We start from the raw sequence: 22,504 nt of genomic DNA, 5'->3' as shown, positions 1-22,504 counted from the left end.
TGTAGCGTTGTAGTGTATCCTAGCAACGAACGAGCGCAACTTCAACCAATTAGGTTGAGGCCAGACGATGATGGACGCGTGAAAAACCAATCAGAGGTTTGAAAAGGAAACTGTCCCGCCCGTGCCGCGTTGAATTGTGGGACGAAATCCTAAAAGGACAACAAAATATTATCAGTTATCGCGCATAGAAAACTGTTTGTTTGCCACACATTGAGGATTATTTTCATACACTACCTTTCCGGAGAAACAGAAATGGAACATGTGCATCTGGCTGTGGAGGAGGACGACCTTTATTCGGGTTACAATGATTATAATCCGACATTTGACTCGGAGGTAAGTTAACCGCTAACCTAACACTACATTAGCACATTGTTTCTAAGCGTATAGAAAATCAACTTTGAAAAATTAATGTTGGTTATATGAGGTCGAGATAGCGGCATGGCGAAAGACTAATTACTTCAAAGTTTTATTTCAAAATTGTTTGTGTAAAAAATGTCTGCTCTTCCGTCGTCCCACTATGTAAAAAAAATGAAGACTAATTGTTGACTAATTTTAAGGAGCTGGAGAATGATGTGGGCTTCCAGCAAGCAGTGAGGACAAGTCATGGAAGAAGACCCCCGGTAAGTGCCAAATACTCTGTGTGTGTGTGTGTGTTTGTGTGTGTGTGTTTGTGTGTTTGTGTGTTTGTTTGTTTGTTTGTGCGCGCTTGTGTGAGTGAATGAGTAAGTAAGTGGGAGAGAGAGAGGGGTTTTCTGGAGGTGTATAAATCGTTTAACTACTAATATATCATGTCTTTAATTTTCTAGATGACTGCCAAGTTTCCTGGCACTCCCATTGGACCTCGATCTTTAGCTTCTTCTTTTGGCGTAAGTACATGAAATAGAATGATCCTTTAAAAGTGAAACTTTTTTGAATGAGCACAACAAATACAGATACCTCCTTCAAAGTGCAGTTCTTTGTTGAAAGTTGCTCAGATTAAATCAATGATCAGTGACAAGATGTGCAGCCAATGACGGTGATTGTTTCATTACTGTGAAGCATTTATGTGGAACGTTTTTGTTCATATCTAAATGTTAAAAAGACCTAAATTATTGTTATTGATTACAATATTGATACTTATTGTTTCACAAAGGCTCGGCTTCATATGGCCTCTTCAATGGGACGACCCATGACTGGAGCTGTACAGGTGAGAAGTATTATTGAACAATCAAATGTGCAAATAAGGTCTTGCATAGTTTTTGTTAGATTATTTTTTTTATAATTAGTGTTTACTATATATGTATTTTTTGTTATTTTGCAAATGTACCAGGATGGGTCAGCCCGTCCAATGACTGCCGTCAAAGCAGCAGGTTACACCTCCTCCCTGAGTCGTGGTGAGTTTAAAGTTGTCTGTTTCATCTATTGTCTTTTGCGTGTCGATAATGATTAAAAAGTTATTATTGTATACTTCAGGAATAGGTACAGTTGAGTGTTTCTAACGTAAAACAATAAAAATAAAAAAATTGCATTTTTTTGTTAATATAAACCTCTGTGCATTCTTGTAAGGACATATTTATAGATGCAAGTTCTGTGTCTTTCCCCTTGCAGTTATATAGTGATGAATTGGTATGATTTATATTTTCAGGCTCAGCCTTTGACCCTCTGGGCCAGTCCAGGGGTCCTGCACCTGCACTCGAAGCAAAGAATGAGGATACGTAAGTTATCACTTTAGACTGCTTTGTTTCAGTGTGAAAATGCTATGCAGTACACTCACTCTGCAACTTCATTAGGTATGCCTGTTCAACTGCTCTTTGATGCAAATATCTAATCTGCCAGTCTTATGTCAGCAACTCAGTAAATTTAGGCACATAAACATGGTCAAGATGACCTGCTGAAGTTGAAACCTTGCATCCGGGAAAGAAATGTGATTTAAATGACTTTGAACGGGGCATGACTGTTTGCTTGAAACAGCCTGGTTTGAGTTTGAGTGTTTAAAAAACTGCAGATCTGTTGGGAGTGGCAATTTTCTAGTTGAAATTGTCGTGCTGATGCTGCTTTGAGATGATAGGAAGGTAACAGTTACTCAGACAACCACTCTTTACAAGCAAGGTATGCAGAAGAGCATCTCTGAATGCACAGCACATCAAAACTTAAAGCAGATGGGCTACATCAGCAGAAGACCACGCCATGTGACACTCCTGTTTAGGTAGTACAGGAAGCTGAGGCTACAGTTTAGAGGGTCACTGAAACTAATAGAATAGATTAGAAGAACAGAAAGAAAGCATCGCTTGTGAAATTCTGATTGTAGGGTCACAATTTGGCATAAGGAACACAAAAACATTTCGCCATCCTTCTTCGCACCAGTGGTTCAGGCTGGGAGTGGTGGTGTAATGGTGTGGGGGATATTTTCTTGGCACACCTTGGGCCTCTTATTACCAGCTATTATAAACTGACAAATGTTTCACTCTCATCATGTTCTTGCAGGCCTGAGGAGAAGATCAAAATCTTGGAGAAGAAAGTGAATGACCTGATAGAGGAGAGCTGCATGGCACAGAGCATGGGAGCCTTACAAGTGGTCAGCCTTTCACTCTTTAACAAACTTTTTACTAATGTTGACTGTCTGGATTTAAAGAGAAGGCTCTCCAAGTGGGGCAGTTTGCCATAATTCATTTTTAACTGTGTCAGCTCTCTCACAGTGAAGTGTATAAAAACTGCTTACATTTCTACCAGAGTAATACCTAAAACGGCTGTTAGGACAAAGTACTTGAAGTTTATCAACCTTCCCATTTCCAGTGGTTTTTCATACATGAGGGAAATTGGTCTACATATTGTACAGGCAATGTGTTATGTCACATAACAGCAGTGTGTGGTTTGCTGTGATTTCTGAAAAATTAAAAGAGCTGTTTTTAAAAATATTGTTATTACAGGTAATTTTCATCTTGTGGAAGGCCAAGGCCTTTTTGGTCGGCACCAGAATGTCTAATGGGCAGGAAAAACTTGTTACATCATTGCAGCAGAATGTTTATTCATAATTACTTCTGATTATTACCCAGAAGTGGCTTACTTGCTGTGTGTGTTTGTGTGGGTGTGTCTGTGTCTACAGGCCCTTGAAAAAGCCAAAGAGGCAGGGCGGAAGGAGAGAGCCCTGGTCAGACAGAGGGAACAGTCTGGCAGTGCAGACCATATAAATCTAGACCTCACGTACTCTGTAAGTCAGGCTGCTGTATGCTTGTTCTACACTCTGCACTCATGAGTAATGATTTTCTTTCTAAAAGAACAGTCTGGTGTTGATTTTCTTTTGAAAAAACTACTTTTTAATGCCTGAAAAACCAAACTGATAAGTGATAAGTAAAAATAAGCAAGAGAGGTTTTTTTTCAGTCAAAAATAAATCAAAGTTGTACTTTTCATTTAAAATGCTCCATATCCTCCTGGTCTACAATAACTGTAGAAATAAACCATAAGTGCTTACTCAGTAGTGTATGCAAAATCTGTTCTTATTTATCTCATTCAGAGTAAATTATTATTATTGTTTCATATTAAAATATTAAAGTAAATCATCTCAGATGTTTGTGTTCATGGCTCAGCTATTTAGGAAGGAACAGCTTGCGGAAGACAGATACAAATTAAAGTTTGTTTTTGAGAATCAATTTCTAACATCAGTTTTTAATTATTTTATTTAGAAATATTAAATGTTTCTCCCATTACAGGTTTTGCTCAACCTTGCCAACCAATACACAAACAATGAAATGTACCCAGAGGCCCTGAACAGCTACCAGATCATTGTGAAGAATAAAATGTTCAGTAACGCAGGTGAGCAGACCGCTCAGCTTCACACTCACTGCTGGTGTATTTAGAATGTGGCAGCCCTTGTAAATACAATCATGTGAAAACGAAGTTTTATACACTGCATGAAAGCTTGTGGAATACCTTCAGCAGCAGCAACTTCAAGTAATATTTATCCCAATGACTTTATCAGTGTCTCCTGTTGTTGTTGAGGAATATTGGCTCACTGTTCTTTACAACATTGCTTCAGTTCCTTGAGGGTTTCAGGCATTCATTTATCCACAGCTTTCTTAAGGACCTACCACAGGATTTAAATCATGTTGAGGTCTGCACTCTGACTCGTTTATTGCAGCGTGTTGATTCTTTTCTTTTTTTAGTCATTCTGTTATAGATCTGCTTGTTTTCATGGGATCATTGTCCTCCCCATGACCCAGTAACACCCACGCTTTGCAGGTGGCCTCACGTTTGACTCTGCAATACTTTGGTATAAAGACGCATACATGGATGTCTCAATGAGTGCAAATCTAAGCTATGCTCTTCTTGTAGAAACGTATATAGAAGCCATACTAGTTCAATCATTTTCTAATTGTACTCTCATGAGCTTTAACATGATAACTGAGGCCTGTAGACTCTGAGGTGTAGCTCTTGGTGTATTTTTGCAGTATCTTGGATTTTTACTGCTGGGAAAATTGTGGCATTGTGTTAAATAGTCCCAGATCACTGACACATAAGAAAAAAGTCATGTTTCATACATTGTAAATTCTTTGTTGTATCGCTTGTCTTGTGGTTTTTCCATCAAACTATGCATGCTGCTGTTCCAGGCCGCCTGAAAGTCAACATGGCCAACATCTACTTTAAACAGAAGAACTATCCTAAAGCCATCAAGTTCTACCGAATGGCACTGGATCAGATAACAAATGCCCACAAAGAAATGAGGATCAAGATCATGCAGAATATCGGTGTAGTGTTTATCTGCATGGGCCAGTACACAGATGCCATTACGTCTTTCGAGCACATCATGAGCGAGAGTCCAAATATCAAGACAGGCTTCAACCTTATCCTGTGCTACTATGCTATCGGTGACAGAGAGAGGATGAAGAAGGCCTTTCAGAAGCTCATCTCTGTTCCTCTGGGCATTGATGATGAAGACAAATACATCCCTTCCAATGTGAGTGATATTTTATTACAGCATTTATTATTATTTCATTAATTAAGTCTAGTTCTGCCAACTCTTTCAGGAAGACACCAGCTCCAATATGGTCATTGAAGCCATTAAAAATGACAAACTTCACCAGATGGAGAGAGATCTGTAAGAAGATATTCACACAACACAAACCCAACTTTGTCTTGCTCCATCAGTCCTCTGTATTACTCCCCCCCCCCCCCCTTAATTCAGCTGTTCCTCTGACTTCCTGTATGCTATTCATAGAAAAACCCTGGCTGAGAAATACATCATGACAGCAGCCAAGCTCATTGCCCCAGCGATTGAGACTTTGTTTGCTACTGGATTTGACTGGTTTGTTACTGCTGTCTTTTTCTTTGCACCTAAAGACTTTAATGTGAGCATGGTATGTTTGTTTGTCATTGAATAACTGAAAATTGTGACAGTGCCTAACTGTGGAATAATTACAGTTCATTTACAATTACATAAATGTCCCAACTTCATTGCTTGAACGTTTAAAAAAAAAAAAAAGCTCAAAGACTGCCCTTAGAGGGAGATTGTAACAAGAAGAAGGTTTTAATTGTTTGAGTCTTCCAGTGGCTCTCGTTTCTTTAGTGGTGGTGTGAGGGACTTTCCAAAGTTCCTTTACTTGCCTAAACTTCTCTGCACACTAGTTTGATCACATTTTCTGAACATTTTTCTGGAGCAGACTGACAATAAAGCTCTACTATTATTTCGACAATTTCTCTCCCTAATGCTTTCTTATTTAGGTTTTTAAATGAACATAATACATGTTGAGTACTCGTAAAAGTACTCGACATGTGCATTGATGTGCACTAATGCACATTAGTATGTTGGAGAGGACCATTTCAATATTGAGAAACATAAGTCAAAATCAAACAATTGCTTAATTATTCTCCATTATGCACCTGCTGTTTACAGTGATCAATGAATGCTGGCATTTGACACATGAAGATAGTGAATGTATGTTTTCTTTTTTTTAAGGTGTGTCGACATGGTGAAGAGTTCTCAGTATGTCGAGCTTGCCAATGATTTAGAGATCAACAAAGCCATCACCTACCTCAGACAGAAGGACTTCAACCAGGTGAGAGTATCAGCAGCATTAAGGGTACTTCCTTCTTTTCTGGTCTGTGTATTTTACAACCACACCTTCCACTCTTAATAATTTGCTGCCAAACTAAATTTTAGACCATAATAAGACATCAAAATGAGGCTTTAGTAGCTTCCATCATATGTGGCTGTCATGTAAATTGATATCTTTGGTAATATTTGCCAAATATAATGCTGAACCCGAAAAAGTCGATGCGATTAAGTAAGGATCACACGCATTCAATTTATGGAAGTGTAATTCCCTTAAAACATGTGAAACCTGTTCTTCGTTATCCGTTTACATTAATTTGTGTTTCCATCTTTTTCTTTTCTTTTTATAACAATGTTGTAATATTGTTGCTCAGCACTATTCATACGTGTGAGTTTTCTCTTGTTGAGGCTGTTTGAACAGAGCTCAGTGTCCGACTGAGTATTTCATCTTCTCATTGCCTTTTTGCTTTTGTTTCCTCCCCATCTGCATGCCTAAGGTTGAGGTATGTCTGCTTTTCATTCCCATGTCCACATTTAGATTGTACTGGGTTTGTCCCCCTTGACTTGTTGCTTCTTAAGGACGTCTTTTACCCAAATAATGCCACTGCAAGGAGACGTTTGTGAGGCAGTTATTGGTTTAGGCCCCACAGACTGCTCAGGAAAATCTTTGTGCTGAACGTATTCTTTGTTAATAATAATATCCAACTGAACAGTGGAGGACATGCAGCCATGTGTGGAGCTGCTTTGTGGCTAAGATTAAAGGACTCACTGTAGTAACTAACTATCTTGTAGCCGCTGGTTTTACATCTGATGCATGCTGTGGTGCTTTTACAGTATTTACACACAGGAGTGTTGGTGATGTAACTGGTGGTCATCTGTGCAGCTGTAGCCAAGCTGGTGATTTGTGAAAATGCTAATCCTTACTCACTAATACAGTTGGGAAATTTTCCCCAGAATGTAACATACTCACAGAGACAGTCAGTTAGACAAAAAGGGGAGAGGGACTGACTTTAAACTTGTAAAGCATTATATTTACTTCACCAGAGCACAGCACACAGTGAAGGTGACGCATAAACAGATGTAAGGAATGAAGCAGAATTACAGCTTACCTTCAAATGTTCTTAGAAAAAAATGCCAAAATGTCCAAGTATTTTCACCATAAATGTGAAGATGTATATGTAATTTATCAGTGATTGGCTATTAATGGTTAATAATATTGTCGTTGATTCTTTGACTAACAATTCAGTAAATTTATGTGTCTTTTTTATGTTTCTTTGTGTGTTACATGCTGGGGAAATACGCTTGTACTTAAAATATCATTTATTACTGAGAATGCTGTACTGGAGGAGCTTTAGTACAGAGTGTTACCCTGATTGTAATGAGTTGTGTGTTTTCAGGCAGTGGAAACATTGAAGGCATTTGAGAAGAAGGACAGCAGAGTGAAGAGCGCTGCAGCCACTAACCTCTCTTTCCTCTATTTTCTGGTAAGAATTTCTTGATTATAAAATAACATTAGACTGAAAAGTTCTGAAAATTTAAAACACTTAAAATCATCAAAATATTTTGAGGTTTGCTGTTAAAGAAATGTAATACTAAATGTTACTGTTGGGAGATGATTGAACAACCATATTCTCTTCTCTTGTAATTTCCCTAACAGGAGAAAGACTACGACCAGGCTGACCGATATGCCGACCTTGCTATGAATGCTGATCGTTACAACCCAGCAGCACTTATCAACAAGGGCAACACGGTGTTTGTCAAACAGGACTATGAAAAGGCTGCAGAGTTCTACAAAGAAGCACTGAGGAATGATTCCTCGTGCACCGAAGGCCTTTACAACCTGGGTAAGTGCTCCTTAACTGCAGCTGTAATGCGGTAGTAGATAAGCAGGAGGTTTGATGTATTGCGCAACAACAATTGGAAGTGCAAGAATCATTTGGGAATGAACAACAAGAGCTTGCTGCACTCTGAACTGTGGTCTGTTAATATTTGCTGCAAGCACTGGTTGAACTTTAAATTCAGACTCTTGACTGTTAGGAAAATATAGTGAGGCCATGAGTGCCCTGTCTAAATCTCTGTGTATCTTCATCCAGCATTCTGCTATGAGTATCAGAATATTGGCTGAGGCTACATTGAGAATAAGTGTGGACACAGCATGACCGACTCTATTGGAATGTGCACAAATACATAAATAACAAGAAGCACTTAGAGCACAAACCTCCCCCAGGGCAGCTCACTCTCTGCGAAGTATTTACTTTTAATTGTATTGTATTTTGTGTTTAAAGATTATGTAGGAGTAGGTAATGGATAATTGGCATTGATTTATCAATACGTGGACACAAATAACCTTATTTTATTATATAATAATATACTACAGCATGTTTCTAACCAAGTAGGCAGCTCATTTTCTTTCTCTTGACAATACTTTCTTTAAAGATAGTATGCATTTTTGGGTCAATTTGAAAGAAAGGCAGATGCAAAATTGAGGTCAGAGGTCAAATGTGACATATTTGGATGCAAACTATAATGTGATATTTAAAATTCCCATATACCATTTTATAAATGTTTTTAATACAAACAATTGCAGTAAGAAAAATAGTTTTAATTACCTCTATCTACTGTTATTACTTTAACCTTCAGATCAAGCTATTGACCTTAAAGGAGAGGTCAGAGGTCAAATGAGACATGATATTTGAAAGCTTCATGGGTACTTTCTGTTGACAATACACACCACAGTTGTCAGAATCTTAGTTTCAGTTATCAGGCTAACATTAGTTAACATAACTTATCAGGCGTTTTAGTCTGTTTTCAGCCAATAAATCTTTAAGTTCACCTTGAAGACCTTGGTTGATGTTAACGAAATTTAAATGGTTTGTTAATATGACCCGACTCTACACCTATACAAAGTTTTCTCAGAATTCATTTAAAACCTTTGGAGCTATCGTATTCACAGACACGGTAGCTCTTTAAACAACAGCATCCAAATTTTAAAGTCATCTTAAGTAAAAGGTATCGCTGGAATAAAACTACACCAACATGTGGTATACAGTGGGGCAAAAAAGTATTTAGTCAGCCACCAATTGTGCAAATTCCCCCACTTAAAATGATGACAGAGGTCAGTAATTTGCACCAGAGGTACACTTCAACTGTGAGAGACAGAATGTGAAAAAAAAATCCATGAATCCACATGGTAGGATTTGTAAAGAATTTATTCGTAAATCAGGGTGGAAAATAAGTATTTGGTCAATAACAAAAATACAACTCAATACTTTGTAACATAACCTTTGTTGGCAATAACAGAGGTCAAACGTTTACTATAGGTCTTTACCAGGTTTGCACACACAGTAGCTGGTTTTTTGGCCCATTCCTCCATGCAGATCTTCTCGAGAGCAGTGATGTTTTGGGGCTGTCGCCGAGCAACACGGACTTTCAACTCCCGCCACAGATTTTCTATGGGGTTGAGGTCTGGAGACTGGCTAGGCCACTCCAGGACTTTCAAATGCTTCTTACGGAGCCACTCCTTTGTTGCCCGGGCGGTGTGTTTTGGATCATTGTCATGTTGGAAGACCCAGCCTCGTTTCATCTTCAAAGTTCTCACTGATGGAAGGAGGTTTTGGCTCAAAATCTCACGATACATGGCCCCATTCATTCTGTCCTTAACACGGATCAGTCGTCCTGTCCCCTTGGCAGAAAAACAGCCCCATAGCATGATGTTTCCACCCCCATGCTTCACAGTAGGTATGGTGTTCTTGGGATGCAACTCAGTATTCTTCTTCCTCCAAACACGACGAGTTGAGTTTATACCAAAAAGTTCTACTTTGGTTTCATCTGACCACATGACATTCTCCCAATCCTCTGCTGTATCATCCATGTGCTCTCTGGCAAACTTCAGACGGGCCTGGACATGCACTGGCTTCAGCAGCGGAACACGTCTGGCACTGCGGGATTTGATTCCCTGTCGTTGTAGTGTGTTACTGATGGTGACCTTTGTTACTTTGGTCCCAGCTCTCTGCAGGTCATTCACCAGGTCCCCCCGTGTGGTTCTGGGATCTTTGCTCACCGTTCTCATGATCATTTTGACCCCACGGGATGAGATCTTGCGTGGAGCCCCAGATCGAGGGAGATTATCAGTGGTCTTGTATGTCTTCCATTTTCTGATGATTGCTCCCACAGTTGATTTTTTCACACCAAGCTGCTTGCCTATTGTAGATTCACTCTTCCCAGTCTGGTGCAGGTCTACAATACTTTTCCTGGTGTTCTTCGAAAGCTCTTTGGTCTTGGCCATGGCGGAGTTTGGAGTCTGACTGTTTGAGGCTGTGGACAGGTGTCTTTTATACAGATGATGAGTTCAAACAGGTGCCATTCATACAGGTAACGAGTGGGGGACAAAAAAGCTTCTTACAGAAGACGTTACAGGTCTGTGAGAGCCAGAGATTTTGTTTGTTTGAGGTGACCAAATACTTATTTTCCACCCTGATTTATGAATAAATTCTTTACAAATCCTACCATGTGGATTCATGGATTTTTTTTTCACATTCTGTCTCTCACAGTTGAAGTGTACCTCTGGTGCAAATTACTGACCTCTGTCATCATTTTAGGTGGGGGAACTTGCACAATCGGTGGCTGACTAAATACTTTTTTGCCCCACTGTATATGTGTGATTAGTATTAACATAGAGGCACAGTTACGTGACTGAATTTTCCCCTAAACCTTGTTCCAGGTCTGACTTATCAAAGACTGAATCGCCTAGAGGAGGCTCTGGACTGCTTCCTGAAGCTCCATGCCATTCTGAGGAACAGTTCCCAAGTCATGTACCAGCTGGCCAGCCTGTATCCCACTGCTAACAAGTGCTATGTGGAGATGGTTTTATCAGCGGGCCAGTACAATCGCCCAATATTAGCTATTTGTTCTTCTATTGTTATCGGCATTTGTAACAGACAATCAATGAAAATTAGAGAAGTAAAGAAGACATGAGAGAAATGCCGTTACAAAGTGTCAAAGTCCATTGATGTTGCATAGTTTGTTCACCAGGGGGCACCATACGATGCCCCTGTTGCCAACAACATATTTAGAAAGACACAAACACAAAAACCAGCTGATCTGAGCAGAGTAAGGCAGCCTTTACTCCTAAACATAAATCTGTTTGGTTTCTTTGCTGTGTGTGAAAGAAAACATTTTTAGACGATATATTGGAATATCTGAGTTCTAAATCGCCAAATATCAGTATATAGTCTGATATAGTCTTAAAAATACTGTGTCAGACAGGCTCTAGTGATCGTTTGTATGTCACACAGATGATCTGTTTTTACTCGGATGTACTTTAGGGTTTGTTGGAATGTGTTCATTCAGGGATTCGAGCCTGTTTGTCCATATATCATCACATGAGCATCTATTAGTTCTTAACACTTTGATCCCAGCTATGAGCTTCTAGAAAATCCCGAACAAGCAATCGAGTGGCTAATGCAGGTCATCAGTGTAACTCCCACAGACGCCCAGGCACTGGCTAAGCTGGGAGAACTGCATGATAGCGAGGGGGACAAATCCCAGGCTTTCCAGTACTATTATGAGGTACCAGAAGCTTAATTTCATGGCGGGGGGTTTTCTCTCTAAATTACACTGTACAGAAGTTAACAGTACATTTTTTGTCTGTGGACCCATTGTAAAAAACAGAAATTTGTACAATGAAAAAATTGTTTGTTTTTTTTGTCACTTTTTTGCTCATCTGTTAGTTAATTATGTTAGAGTAGTATGAATGACCATGATGGAGATATTTAGCAGTACAAAAGGCTGTAAAACTTCTCAAAGTGCAGATAAAAGTAAAAGATTTATGCCCTTCTTCACATTATCTAAACACAGGCCGGATTAGACCCTCTGCTGTCCTGATCCTGGCCCCCAGGCCCTACTTTTGACACCACTACTTTAAGCAAACTAATGTTGTTACGTTGTTGCTGTCCAGTCCTTTAGGTACTTTCCCTCCAACATCCATGTGATTGAGTGGCTCGGAGCTTACTACATTGAGACACAGTTCTGTGAGAAAGCCATTCAGTACTTTGAAAGAGCCACGCTAATACAGTAAGTAACTACTATTTAGATTATTTTAAACAGATAGCACGGATGGGTTGGTAAAAAATTGTAAGTTCACACTCTAAGGTTTTTATGGAAGCCCTTTAAATGAGTTTCTAACTTAAATGAATGTGAAAGCCTCTCGTTTTATATGGAACTGTTGCAGAAAAAATTAGTGAAGTTGTTTCACATTCTCTAATCTTGAGGCACATAGTTCCACCTTTTTTGTTACGTGGTATCAATTATTAAAATAGATTAACTATTTCAGTGTGGTACTGGCATACTGATATGTTCTGAGCAGTCCTTAGGAGGTCAGCAAAATGATTTAAGTCAGGTGTTGGTTTGTGTGTTTATATTGATCAGATGTGTTTCTGCTCCTCAGACCAACTCAGGTGAAGTGGCAGCTAATGGTGGCAAGCTGCTACAGACGAAGTGGTGAGAAAAACACGTTTCGCCTCAGCTTGCATGGCAATAAAACAACAAAGCAAAGTTGCAATGTGAGCTAGCAGAGTTCATTTCATTTTTTTGTTCTTTTTCTTTTCCTCTTTCACAGGAAACTCCCAGAAAGCACTGGAAACTTATAAAGAAATCCACCGAAAGTTTCCAGAAAATGTGGAATGTAATTGATCCAGCTTGTTACGCAGTTTTCAACGGAACTCTTGACCAGCAACAGATGGTGCCCTGATCAGAGTGTAAAATTAAAGAGTGTGTGTGTGTGTGTGTGTTGTTTGGTGCAGGCTTGCGTTTCCTGGTGCGGCTGTGCACAGATATGCAATTGAAGGAAGTCCAAGACTACGCCACCAAACTGAAGAAGGTAGAGAAGATGAAGGAAATCAGAGAGCAGGTATTCTGTCAGACATTTCTGGGTAAATAAACTAATGATCTGTTTGGCAGATCTCAATTCTACATTTAATAAAAAAAAGACTTGAAAACAATTTGCAGAAACCCCCCCACAAAAAGTTCACTAACAAAGATAGAAATAAAATGGAATTGACTTTTAATAATGGTGACACACACACATATTTATAACATATAGATCCATCGAGGCTGGGGTCTATCACACCAGGCAAGACCCCAGGTGCAGGCTGTGTAAAGATGCCCCTGAGACAATCCAGCACAAATCAGCAGGGTGGAAGATGCTAGCAGGGAGGGCATACATGGAACGCCATAACTAAGTGGACAGGAACATATGTGCCAAGTATGCCCCCCCAGGGTGGTGGAGAATGACTGAGCTAAGATCCTGTGGGACATAGTGGTGGTAGACAAGAAGAAGAAGACGGCCGTAGTGATAGATGTAGCTATACAGATTGACAACAATGTCAGGAAGAAGGAACATGAGAAGCTGGAGAAGTACCAAGGGCTCATAATAAGTGGTCCGAGTGGTAATCGGAGTGCTCGGTGCAGTGACCCCCAAGGTAGGCTCCAGCAGATCCCAGGAACAACATCCGAGATCTATTTGCATGAATTAAACTCTACACACTCCACCTTGTTTTGTATAAGTGGGTCCATCTGATGCATGTTAACATGCTGCCTGATGAATTACTTGCATATTTTGCACTTGTACATTAGAGACCTTTCGGGCACTTTCATCAGTCATCTTTTCATCACTTTTTTTAACAGAATCCTGATGTCTGTTCCTGGATGAGCGCTCGCTGATTTAAAACGCGCGTTTCCTTTAGATGCAACGTTGGACCGTGGTCACTGCAACTCTGCAGCTGCATGAAAAACAGCTGTTTTTCGTCTCTATTTATTTTCCATGAATCAAACAGATGCTGTACAGCTGTTTAACACCTGGCTGATAGTAATCTCGGGTCTTTTTCAAAACAGCTTTAGTGTTTGGAGAGCTGTTCTCAGGTCTGATGCCAGAGCAGTTTGAGTTGTTCAGTGTCACATGAAACGTCAGAATGAATTAGAAAAGTGGTCAGTGGTTTGAATATAAGCAGCCAAAGGGATCAATCTCATTTTCTGTGATGGTTAGCATAAAGCCTGTGTTTTCTTTCCCAATTTAAACCTAGATTAACTCAAGACCCAAGTCATGGAACCACATTATTACATAGGCCAACAATGTTGCTTGTTTCTAATTGGATCTTATCCCACTGCTTGCATATGATCAATAGAATATCCTGGTTTACTTATGCTGTATTAATATTGTTCTTAATTTCTGGGTTTAAGCGCACTGCTGATGATGAAGATTACAAATAACACAGAATGGGACCTTTCGCGCATTTGTCTGTGAAGAAAAATATTTTTAGGTGTTTTACCAATGCAGTACTCCAAGACTCTGATCACGGGAATGTTCTCATATCCTGTTTATTATGAATAATAGCTGAGTAAGAAGATAATCAGCTAACACTGCATCTTTTGAATAACTTCTGCAATGCATTGTTCCTTATATGTAATTATTATTTAATGGCTTCTAAACAACACACTTGTGATACATAAACTAGAGGTGGTTTGGGGTCAGTCAAGATTTGAAGAAAGCCAGAGTAACAGAGCCGTGTGCCTTGGTCGTGTGGAGTGATTTATCAAAGCCAGGAACAGATTAGACCGATGAGTTCGTCAAATAACAACCAGCTGCTGTTGGAGCAGAGAAGCAGGCCTGCAGAGAATGATGGAGGGTTGACTCGTTAATCCCCAAATTCTTCAAACTGAAAAACAGTGGAAAACAACCGATCCCACTGATAAAACAAACTGCACGGTGCATGACACGAGGACTGAGAGGATAGCAATAACCGAAATCTAATATATGAGCTCGACGTTGGCTTTGTGTGGTTGTTTTTCGTGGCATCATATATCCTTGTTTTCATTTCTTTTCCCTTTTTGTCATCATCTTTAAAACTAACTGGTTATGGTTTTAGTGATTCTGCAGAGTACTCCCCTGACTTTATGTAAGGCTTGTTTACATGTAACATTTTTATGGTATGTAATATTTTTTGCGCATTAATGTCACATTCCGTTGAATATTTGGCCTTATCTATTTTCCAGATTGTTTTCATAGCAAAAAAATGTACTTTGTTTATGAAGCACAGTGTTTTTTGAAGCGCTGTAATCTGATTGGCAAAACTGCGTTTTGAAGTCAAACACATTTAGAACACATTTAGTGTTATTTGTGTCCCTGCCCGCAATTTCTCTCATACGCCACCCTTTTCTCTTATTTCCCTTTGCAGAGGATAAAATCGGGACGGGAAGGCAGCGCGAGAAGTCGAAGAGAAGGCAGAGAGAGCAGTGCAGGGAGCGCTGGTGAGTCGGTTGTTGTTTTTCAAATTAGGTCAACAGATTACCGCCGCTGTTATTTGCAACTGAGTCCAGAGTTGTGCGTCCACACATCATCAACCTATAGTGGTGTAAATAATTATTCGATCTCCATTGCTTACTTTAGAAAGATATTAACGGTCTCTAATTTTTATGGTAGTTTAATGGAAAGAGAGAGAATATCAACCAGAGTTCAAGAAAAAAAAAACTTGTATAAAAGTTATAAATTAATTTGCATGTTACTGAGTAGAAATATTTGATCCCTACAACTGCAACAGAATTCTGTCTCTCACAGATTGGGATCAATCAATTACAAATACTCCTGAGCTCGGTTTGTGTATAAAGCACACCTGTCCACAGAATCAGCTTCTTCCATTCCAGCCTCACCACCACCATGGGTGAGGCCAGAGAGCTGTCAGAGGTTGTCAGGGACAAAATTGCAGACCTGCACAAGACTGGAATGAGCTACATGACCGTAGCTTATAAAGCTCCTGGTGTGATTATTTGGAAATGGAAAAAACATAAAATAACCATCAGTCATCCTCAGTCTGCAGCTCCATGCAAGATGTTGCCTCATGGAGTGAGGATGGTGATGAGGCGGTGGATTACCCCAATATTACATGGGAGGAGCTTGTTAACGATCTGAAGGCAGTTGAGACCGCAGTCACCAAGAACACCATTAGTAACACACTATGTTGTAATGAACTGAAATCTTGCAGCGCTCAAGAAGGTCGTTTTGCTCAAGAAGGCTGTGCAAGTCTTGAGTTTGCCAGTGAACATCTAAATCATGTTGGGGAAAAGTGCTGTGGTTAGATGAAACCAAAATCAAGCTCTTTAGCATCAACTCAACCCTCTGTGTTTGGAGGAAATGTAATGCTGGGTATGACTCAAAGAACATCATCCCCACAGTCAAGCACACATTGTGCTTTGGGCTGTTTTTCTGCTAAGAGGACAGGACAACTTCACTGCACTGAGGGGCCAGTGGACGGGGCTGTGTACCGTAAAATCTTGGATGAGAACCTCCTCCCCTCAGCCAGAGCACTGAAGATGAGTCATGGATGGATCTTCCAGCATGACAATGACCCAAAACGTATCGCCAAGGCAAGGGTTTCACCATCAAGTACTTAGTAGGTGTTATGCTTGAGGATCAAATACTTGTTTAAGTCAGTGACATGCAAATCAATTTATAACTTTTATATAATGTTGGGGTTTTTTGTGGATTTTTGGATTTTTGGATTTTGTTGACATTCTGTGTCTCCATGGAAACAAGCAAACTTACAGATTCAGCAGGTGATCAGATAGTTACTTTCCCCCATTGTATCTGTGTTGCGGTGTTAATAATGCAGATGTCAATAAGTATGTAACTATGCTGGTGATGTGGCATCAAACAACTGTGGATCCCCCAAATCAGCCAGCAGAGAGACAGAGAGCCACACATCTGTCTGTGGCATCTGTCCACAGACTGTGCTCTCCATGTCTTCTATCCTTGTTCTCTCTGCTCAGACCTTACATCATTAAGGATTTAAACTTACACTTGTTTTGTGTTGTACTGCAACACAAAAGGCACACTGAGCTCCCAGAATGAGGCACATCTATAAAAATCTTATTAGAGTCACATTGAAAACCATCTCCATGTGTGGGTTTTGGTGTAATTTCAAGTTAAATGAACATACAGTACAGGAACATCTGTGAACTTTATTAGGCGTAGGTTTTTTTCATGGCAGCTTGAGCTAAACCAAGATTTTAGTTTGAGAAGTTTGCTCACATAAATATAATTTTCATAAAACATTGTAATGGTTCTGATGCCTCTTCTATAACGACGATCATCGTCATGATTTTGATCATCAGATCCACTCTTTTATTTTTATGTCTCACTGCTTCTTTCTGTCTCTCTACCTGTTGTTCACACATGCTGCAGCAGGCATCTCCACACCTGTCCTCATCTCTCCTAAGAAGTCCAGCGTTATGGGTATATGTTTTCAAACACCACACTGAGGTCTGAGCACTCTGTGGGATTAGTGGACTCTGAAGAGGCTGAACCTTCAGTACAGATCCCCATCAAATACAGACAAATAGGCTGGCTGTGGCACTGGAAAGCTGGACTATGAGCAAATTTCAAATGTAATCCATACAAACCAGAGAGCCTCCAGAAAGTGTAACAAAGCCCAGCTTTTCCATGCTGTGCAGCTGAACGTCTCTAGCAGGCTCCTGTAGTCGAGTTGTATTCATATATGAGTTTGTGTAACGGACACCTGTTAATGCGCTTGCTGCTCTCTCCTGCCAAGGCTTCCATTAGTCCTCTGTGTCGTGATAAATTAGATTAGGACTTTTCATCATCCCATAGCTTAGTGGTGCCAGAGCCTCCAAATGCATCTGTTAAAATGAACACACACGGTTGCTGGAGACTGTCCATCACAGCCTTGCTACTTCAGTCTTTCAGATGCTTAAATATTGGTTTGAACGTTTAAATTGTTGAACTAAAACCCAGATCCTTTTCTCATTTTCTCATGGTGCACAAGATGAGGTCAAAGCAGGTGAGAGAAGCGAGGTTGTAAACTGCAGACACATTTATTGTCATCATCTTTCATTGCAAGTGGCAGACTTTTTTGCTACTCTCTGTGCTGTAAGACCTTCAGTCTAGCTCTGTAATCTCTCCTTCCTTCTCATCTTCTTCTCTGGATCTTCTGTCTTCATCTGTATTCCCTCTCTGCTTCCTCTTTGTTTCCCAGTATCTCAGTCTGAGTCTAAACACTTCAGTCCACTGCTGGACTCGGGGAGAGGTATGTAAGACTGTGACTTTCAGGCTATGTGCCTGTAATTCTGGCCATTTGTAGTCAAACAAGGAGATTGTTGAATAAACTGGGGCTTGTTTGTTTGATCGGTTCATTCAATTCAATTCAATTCAATTTTGTTTATCTAGTGCCAAATCACAACAACAGTCACCTCAAGGCGCTTTATATTGTACGGTAGATCGTACAATAATACATACAGAGAAACACGCAACAATCATATGACCCCCTATGAGCAAGCACTTTGGCAACAGTGGGAAGGAAAAACTCCCTTTTAACAGGAAGAAACCTCCAGTAGAACCAGGCTCAGGGAGGGGCGGGGCCATCTGTGAGCCAGAGATTAATAACAAGTATGATTCAGTGCAGAGAGGTCCAGTAACACATAATGAGTGAGAAAGGTGACTGAAGAAGAAATACCCAATGCATCATGGGAATCCCCTAGCAGCCTCCACCTATTGCAGCGTAACTAAGGGAGGATTCAGGGTCACCTGATCCAGCCCTAACTATATGCTTTAGCAAAAATGAACATTTTAAGCCTACGGTAATCTTAAAAGTAGAGAGTAATCTACTAATCTTAGAGAGTAGAGATGTTTCAGAAGTTGTTACATCTGTAGTTTGCCCTCAAATGCACAGTCAGCTCACCTGCCAATGAGCTTTAAGAGCCAAAACAGTAAAATTCACATAAATTAGACTAAGGGAAACTGTGTAGCAGCAACAGCATGTTTAGGTTTGTACTGTGAGTCTCTGCTGTGAAATCTTAAGATGACCTCTGATAAAGTTCTTCAGTCAGGCAAAGGTGTCTGCACATACAGGTGATTCTCTTCTACGGAGCATTAGCATCAGACCTATTTTATTTTTAATTTTATAAGAGCTCCTGTCTTTAGAAATCTTTTAAGTGATTAAAACCATCTGAGTGAAGCACTGCAAGGCACGCATAGCAGAAGTGAGTTTCCCAAGTGAAGAAGAAAAAATGGACCTGATCCAGAAATCGTTTGACAGGCAGCCGTGATGTTGGACTGTGCTCATTTTTTGCACTGAAAGGAGGAGGAGGAGGGGAGCGAGCACTCAGACGGCTCCGAGATATTCGGGGAAAACCCTCTCGTTCACCTGAGAGTTTTCCATCTTTTCTGTAAAGTCTGCGTATTGTGTGGTCGAGTGTGTCTGCAGGTCTTCGGCTCTCTCGTGACTGACGTGTGAGTCTGGTGGTTTGTTTTCTCACGTTTCCACAGCTGTCGTTCTGCAGTCTGAATCTGGTGAAACGCAGTGGCAGAACAGGAGAGAAGTGTGTCGAAACGTGGGGATTTTCTAACCTGTGTTTTCTATCATGTGTGATGTGCCTTTTCAAACGTAAATGATATGGTTGGGTTAATGTACCTGAACTTTTTTTTCAACATATCTTTAATAAGAAAAAATAGTTAAAAGCCAGAAAGTTGCATCATCTCTATTGATCTCCATCTCCTTGCAAAAATAAAGGGTTATTTGTGTTTCAGAGGTGTATAAAACAGGCCTATAACGTCTTTAATTGTGGAAACTTCTGTTGCAGCTCCTAGCTTCTAGCATGTGTTGTGTAAACTAAAAGAGAAATGCAAACGAGACTGTCCAAGAAAGGAAGGCAGGGAGGAAACGTTGATTTTTCCAACCGAGGTCTCAGTTTGCCAGCAGTTTGTGAGATTTTTTTGGGACTATGAGGGGAAGGTGGAATATCAGGCCTCCTTCCTGTTTTTCAGCTTTCTGCTGCCGATCCCCTAAGGTTTCCAAGGCTACCTGGCAGCCAGATGTTGGCTGCTGCTGTCTGCAGTCATGTCCGTAATTCATATCACTACACGCCCCTGTCAGCCTGTCATATAAGCCTGGAACACACACGTGCACATTATCCGGCATATTCATTACATCCTGTCAAAAGTACCTGAGTGTGTTGCACATTAGTGTTGCATTTTAGCAGCTGGTCAGTGGGCATGTTCGACCGCGCCATGCCTTTCACAAAAATCGTCCATTATTGTACAGCAAGTCGTACATGTCAGTGATATTTAGTGACTGTGATTTCACATTGGAGGAATGCTTTTTCTGCACACATTCAGCCAATGTCAGCGAGATACTTGGGCCATGAAAAAGACATTTGTACGTGAAAGTGTGCAAGAAAACTTTGCACGTCTATATTCAGTCGCATGCAGGCCACAGACAGAGGCACCGCTGTTTTAAACAGCTTAAATATTTAAACAGCTTTTAATAGGATTTTGAATGTGCGTATTGCTTTTAAAAAAGATCATGAGTCAGCAGGTGTGTGCTTGTTTTTGTACAGACAGTGGTCGCAGCAGCAGCAGCACCAAAGGAGAGCGTCTGAGCGCCAAAATGAGGTCACTTCCTGGTTCAAATGAGCCCTATGAAGCCAGCAGTCCAAAAGAACTGGGTGAGGAAACCATATTTTTCTCTGCAGTTAATGATATAACACCTACCTAACTATCTTATGTCTTTGAACTTCATGTGTTGTGCAAGACATACAGTACGTGCCTGTTTTAGAAAAATATGAGTAAATATATAACCACACAGATGGTTTATGGACATCTTAGTGCAGTTTCATTTTGATAATTTAAATTCTGATAATTTAGCCATCCACATTATGAGTCGCAGTGAGCTGTAGTGTGAATGTTAGATCGGAAAAGATCGAAAAGCACTCAGGCATAGAAAAAAGTGCTTGTGTGAATGGGTGAGTGAATTCTATAAAGGTCTTTGAATGGTCCAGTAAAGAAGAAAAGAGCTGTATTTGTGTATCTATTTAGAGTTCAAGCCCATGTTGAAACACATTCTGAGGTTTAGATGATCATAAAGATATTATCAAAGGTTTTTCTTTGTCTGCAGCACACAGCGGATAGTCCTCTGCAGATAAACTGCATGGGTTGTCATTAAGTATTGGGCCGCACCTCTAATCTTTGAATTCAGGTGTTGTAAGTCCCTTTGCCTCAGATGTATAAAATCTAGCACCTGGCCGTGCAGCCTGCCTGTTCAAACATTTGTGCATGAATGAGACGTTCTAAAGCGCTCACTGTAATAGGATGCAACCATTGCAACAAGTCAGTTTAGCAACCGCAGCAACTCAGCCAAGCAGTGACACACCACGAACAGAGCAGGGTCACTGAGTATAAGGGAAAAGAACAACTTGAATAATGTATCCTTAAATGCAATTCATTGCAGCTGTTTAAAAATGGAACAGAGTAATATTTATATCAGTGTTTTTAAAATATGAACCTGTGCAGACTTAAATGTTGAAAGTTATCTTAACTCATCTATTTAGAATGCCAAAAAATGCAGTGAAATTGTCTGTGCACACGATCTCACTCTGCAGCGCTCCTTGAGAAAAACACACACAGAAAAAGAACGGCATTGGTAGAAAGGGTGTACAATGTTGACATTATGTCTCTGTCGGGATACAGCGTCCCAAACTATTTCATCACAAGCTGTTCCTCCTGTGTGTAGATGCGTCCTACGTGGACCCACTGGGGCCTCAGATGGACAGACCAAAGACGGGAGTCAAGAAGCGTGTGGAGGATGACGACTTTGCAGATGAAGAGCTAGGAGACGACCTACTGCCAGAGTAGCTGCATTAGCACAAGGCTATCTCTGTTTGTAAGTCAAGAGCCCAGAGCTTCACCACAGGACGTTTTAAACTCATGTTCAGCAATGTTTATTTACATCTGTTGGTAATCCATGATGGTCCAGATGCTCTTTCACACTGAACATCTTTACCTGACATCTCAGTCCTTTGTTAAATGAAAATGTATCCATTTCTAAATGTCCGTGTGGGAAATGAATGCCTCTGTACGTGATAGGAATGCTGGTTACATGACAGTGTGAGACACCTCAGACAGCTTTGTTCTGGCTCTTAAGTCCAGCACACGGGGTTTCAAAGAAAAGGACATACTATTCCATACCATACTATTACCCTGTATCTTTGAGCTCATTGCTAAAAATTGGAAAACATTTCACCGTTCTGATGCTTTCAAAGGCAAAGGTTTGTGATTCATCTGTTCCAGATTCTGTTTCATGTTCTGCATTTTGTAATTATTCTATTGTATTATTTTTTTATTTCTTCATCTTTATGTTGTTTATTGTATCATTAAAAGAGAAACTATTTCATTAAGGAAATAATGTTGAGTCTGAGTATCAATGTGACAGTTTGTTAAAACTTTAAAACAAAGTGCATGGGTAAAACTAGAGCTGACATTAGCAGCGTTGTTACGTAGCTATTTGCATGTTATCTAAAGCAGGAATGTCAAACTTATTTTATACTGTGGACCACATGCAGCCCACATTGATCTTAAGTCGGCCGGACCAGTGGAACTCCCCTTTTTGTCAGTGTAAAGAAGTTTAACGACACTT

The 22,504-nt window shown here is 40.2% G+C and overlaps 1 protein-coding gene across 5 annotated transcripts; it reads left to right on the top strand.

The window, feature by feature from the left end:
* Positions 1–29: 29 nt before the first annotated feature.
* On the top strand, positions 30–22,285 carry ift88 (intraflagellar transport 88 homolog). Of its 5 annotated transcripts, XM_040034664.1 has the most exons (26): positions 30–333; positions 558–620; positions 807–866; positions 1,133–1,186; positions 1,310–1,373; positions 1,625–1,694; positions 2,464–2,554; positions 3,083–3,187; positions 3,688–3,790; positions 4,585–4,931; positions 5,002–5,072; positions 5,193–5,279; positions 5,931–6,030; positions 7,424–7,510; positions 7,684–7,870; positions 10,747–10,855; positions 11,444–11,594; positions 11,983–12,098; positions 12,472–12,524; positions 12,643–12,708; positions 12,827–12,933; positions 15,257–15,329; positions 17,861–17,875; positions 18,071–18,121; positions 20,430–20,537; positions 21,602–22,285. In XM_040034664.1, the coding sequence occupies exons 1-26, from the start codon at positions 253–255 to the stop codon at positions 21,721–21,723; spliced, it is 2,541 nt and encodes an 846-aa protein (XP_039890598.1). In that variant the 5' UTR covers positions 30–252; the 3' UTR covers positions 21,724–22,285. The 5 variants fall into 5 exon arrangements, with proteins under 5 accessions (XP_039890598.1, XP_039890594.1, XP_039890595.1 ...); XM_040034660.1 differs by lacking the exons at positions 17,861–17,875; positions 18,071–18,121 and adding an exon at positions 6,524–6,529 and having other exon boundaries at positions 21,602–22,284; XM_040034662.1 differs by lacking the exons at positions 30–333; positions 17,861–17,875; positions 18,071–18,121 and adding exons at positions 501–506; positions 6,524–6,529 and having other exon boundaries at positions 21,602–22,284.
* The last annotated feature ends 219 nt before the right edge of the window (positions 22,286–22,504 follow it).

Source organism: Simochromis diagramma, unplaced genomic scaffold (assembly GCF_900408965.1).
Source record: "Simochromis diagramma unplaced genomic scaffold, fSimDia1.1 OVJJ01000091.1, whole genome shotgun sequence".
Classification (NCBI taxonomy): Eukaryota; Metazoa; Chordata; class Actinopteri; order Cichliformes; family Cichlidae; genus Simochromis; species Simochromis diagramma.
This window is presented reverse-complemented; position numbering and strand designations above follow the sequence as displayed.

What these genes read in the sequence shown, in the direction of transcription:
- ift88 (XM_040034664.1), top strand. Translation starts at nt 253, where the DNA reads ATGGAACATGTGCATCTGGCTGTGGAGGAGGACGACCTTTATTCGGGT. An exon ending in ATCCGACATTTGACTCGGAG is followed by an intron (nt 334 to 557) that starts GTAAGTTAACCG and finishes ACTAATTTTAAG; the next exon opens with GAGCTGGAGAATGATGTGGG. An exon ending in TTTGCTACTGGATTTGACTG is followed by an intron (nt 5,280 to 5,930) that starts GTTTGTTACTGC and finishes CTTTTTTTTAAG; the next exon opens with GTGTGTCGACATGGTGAAGA.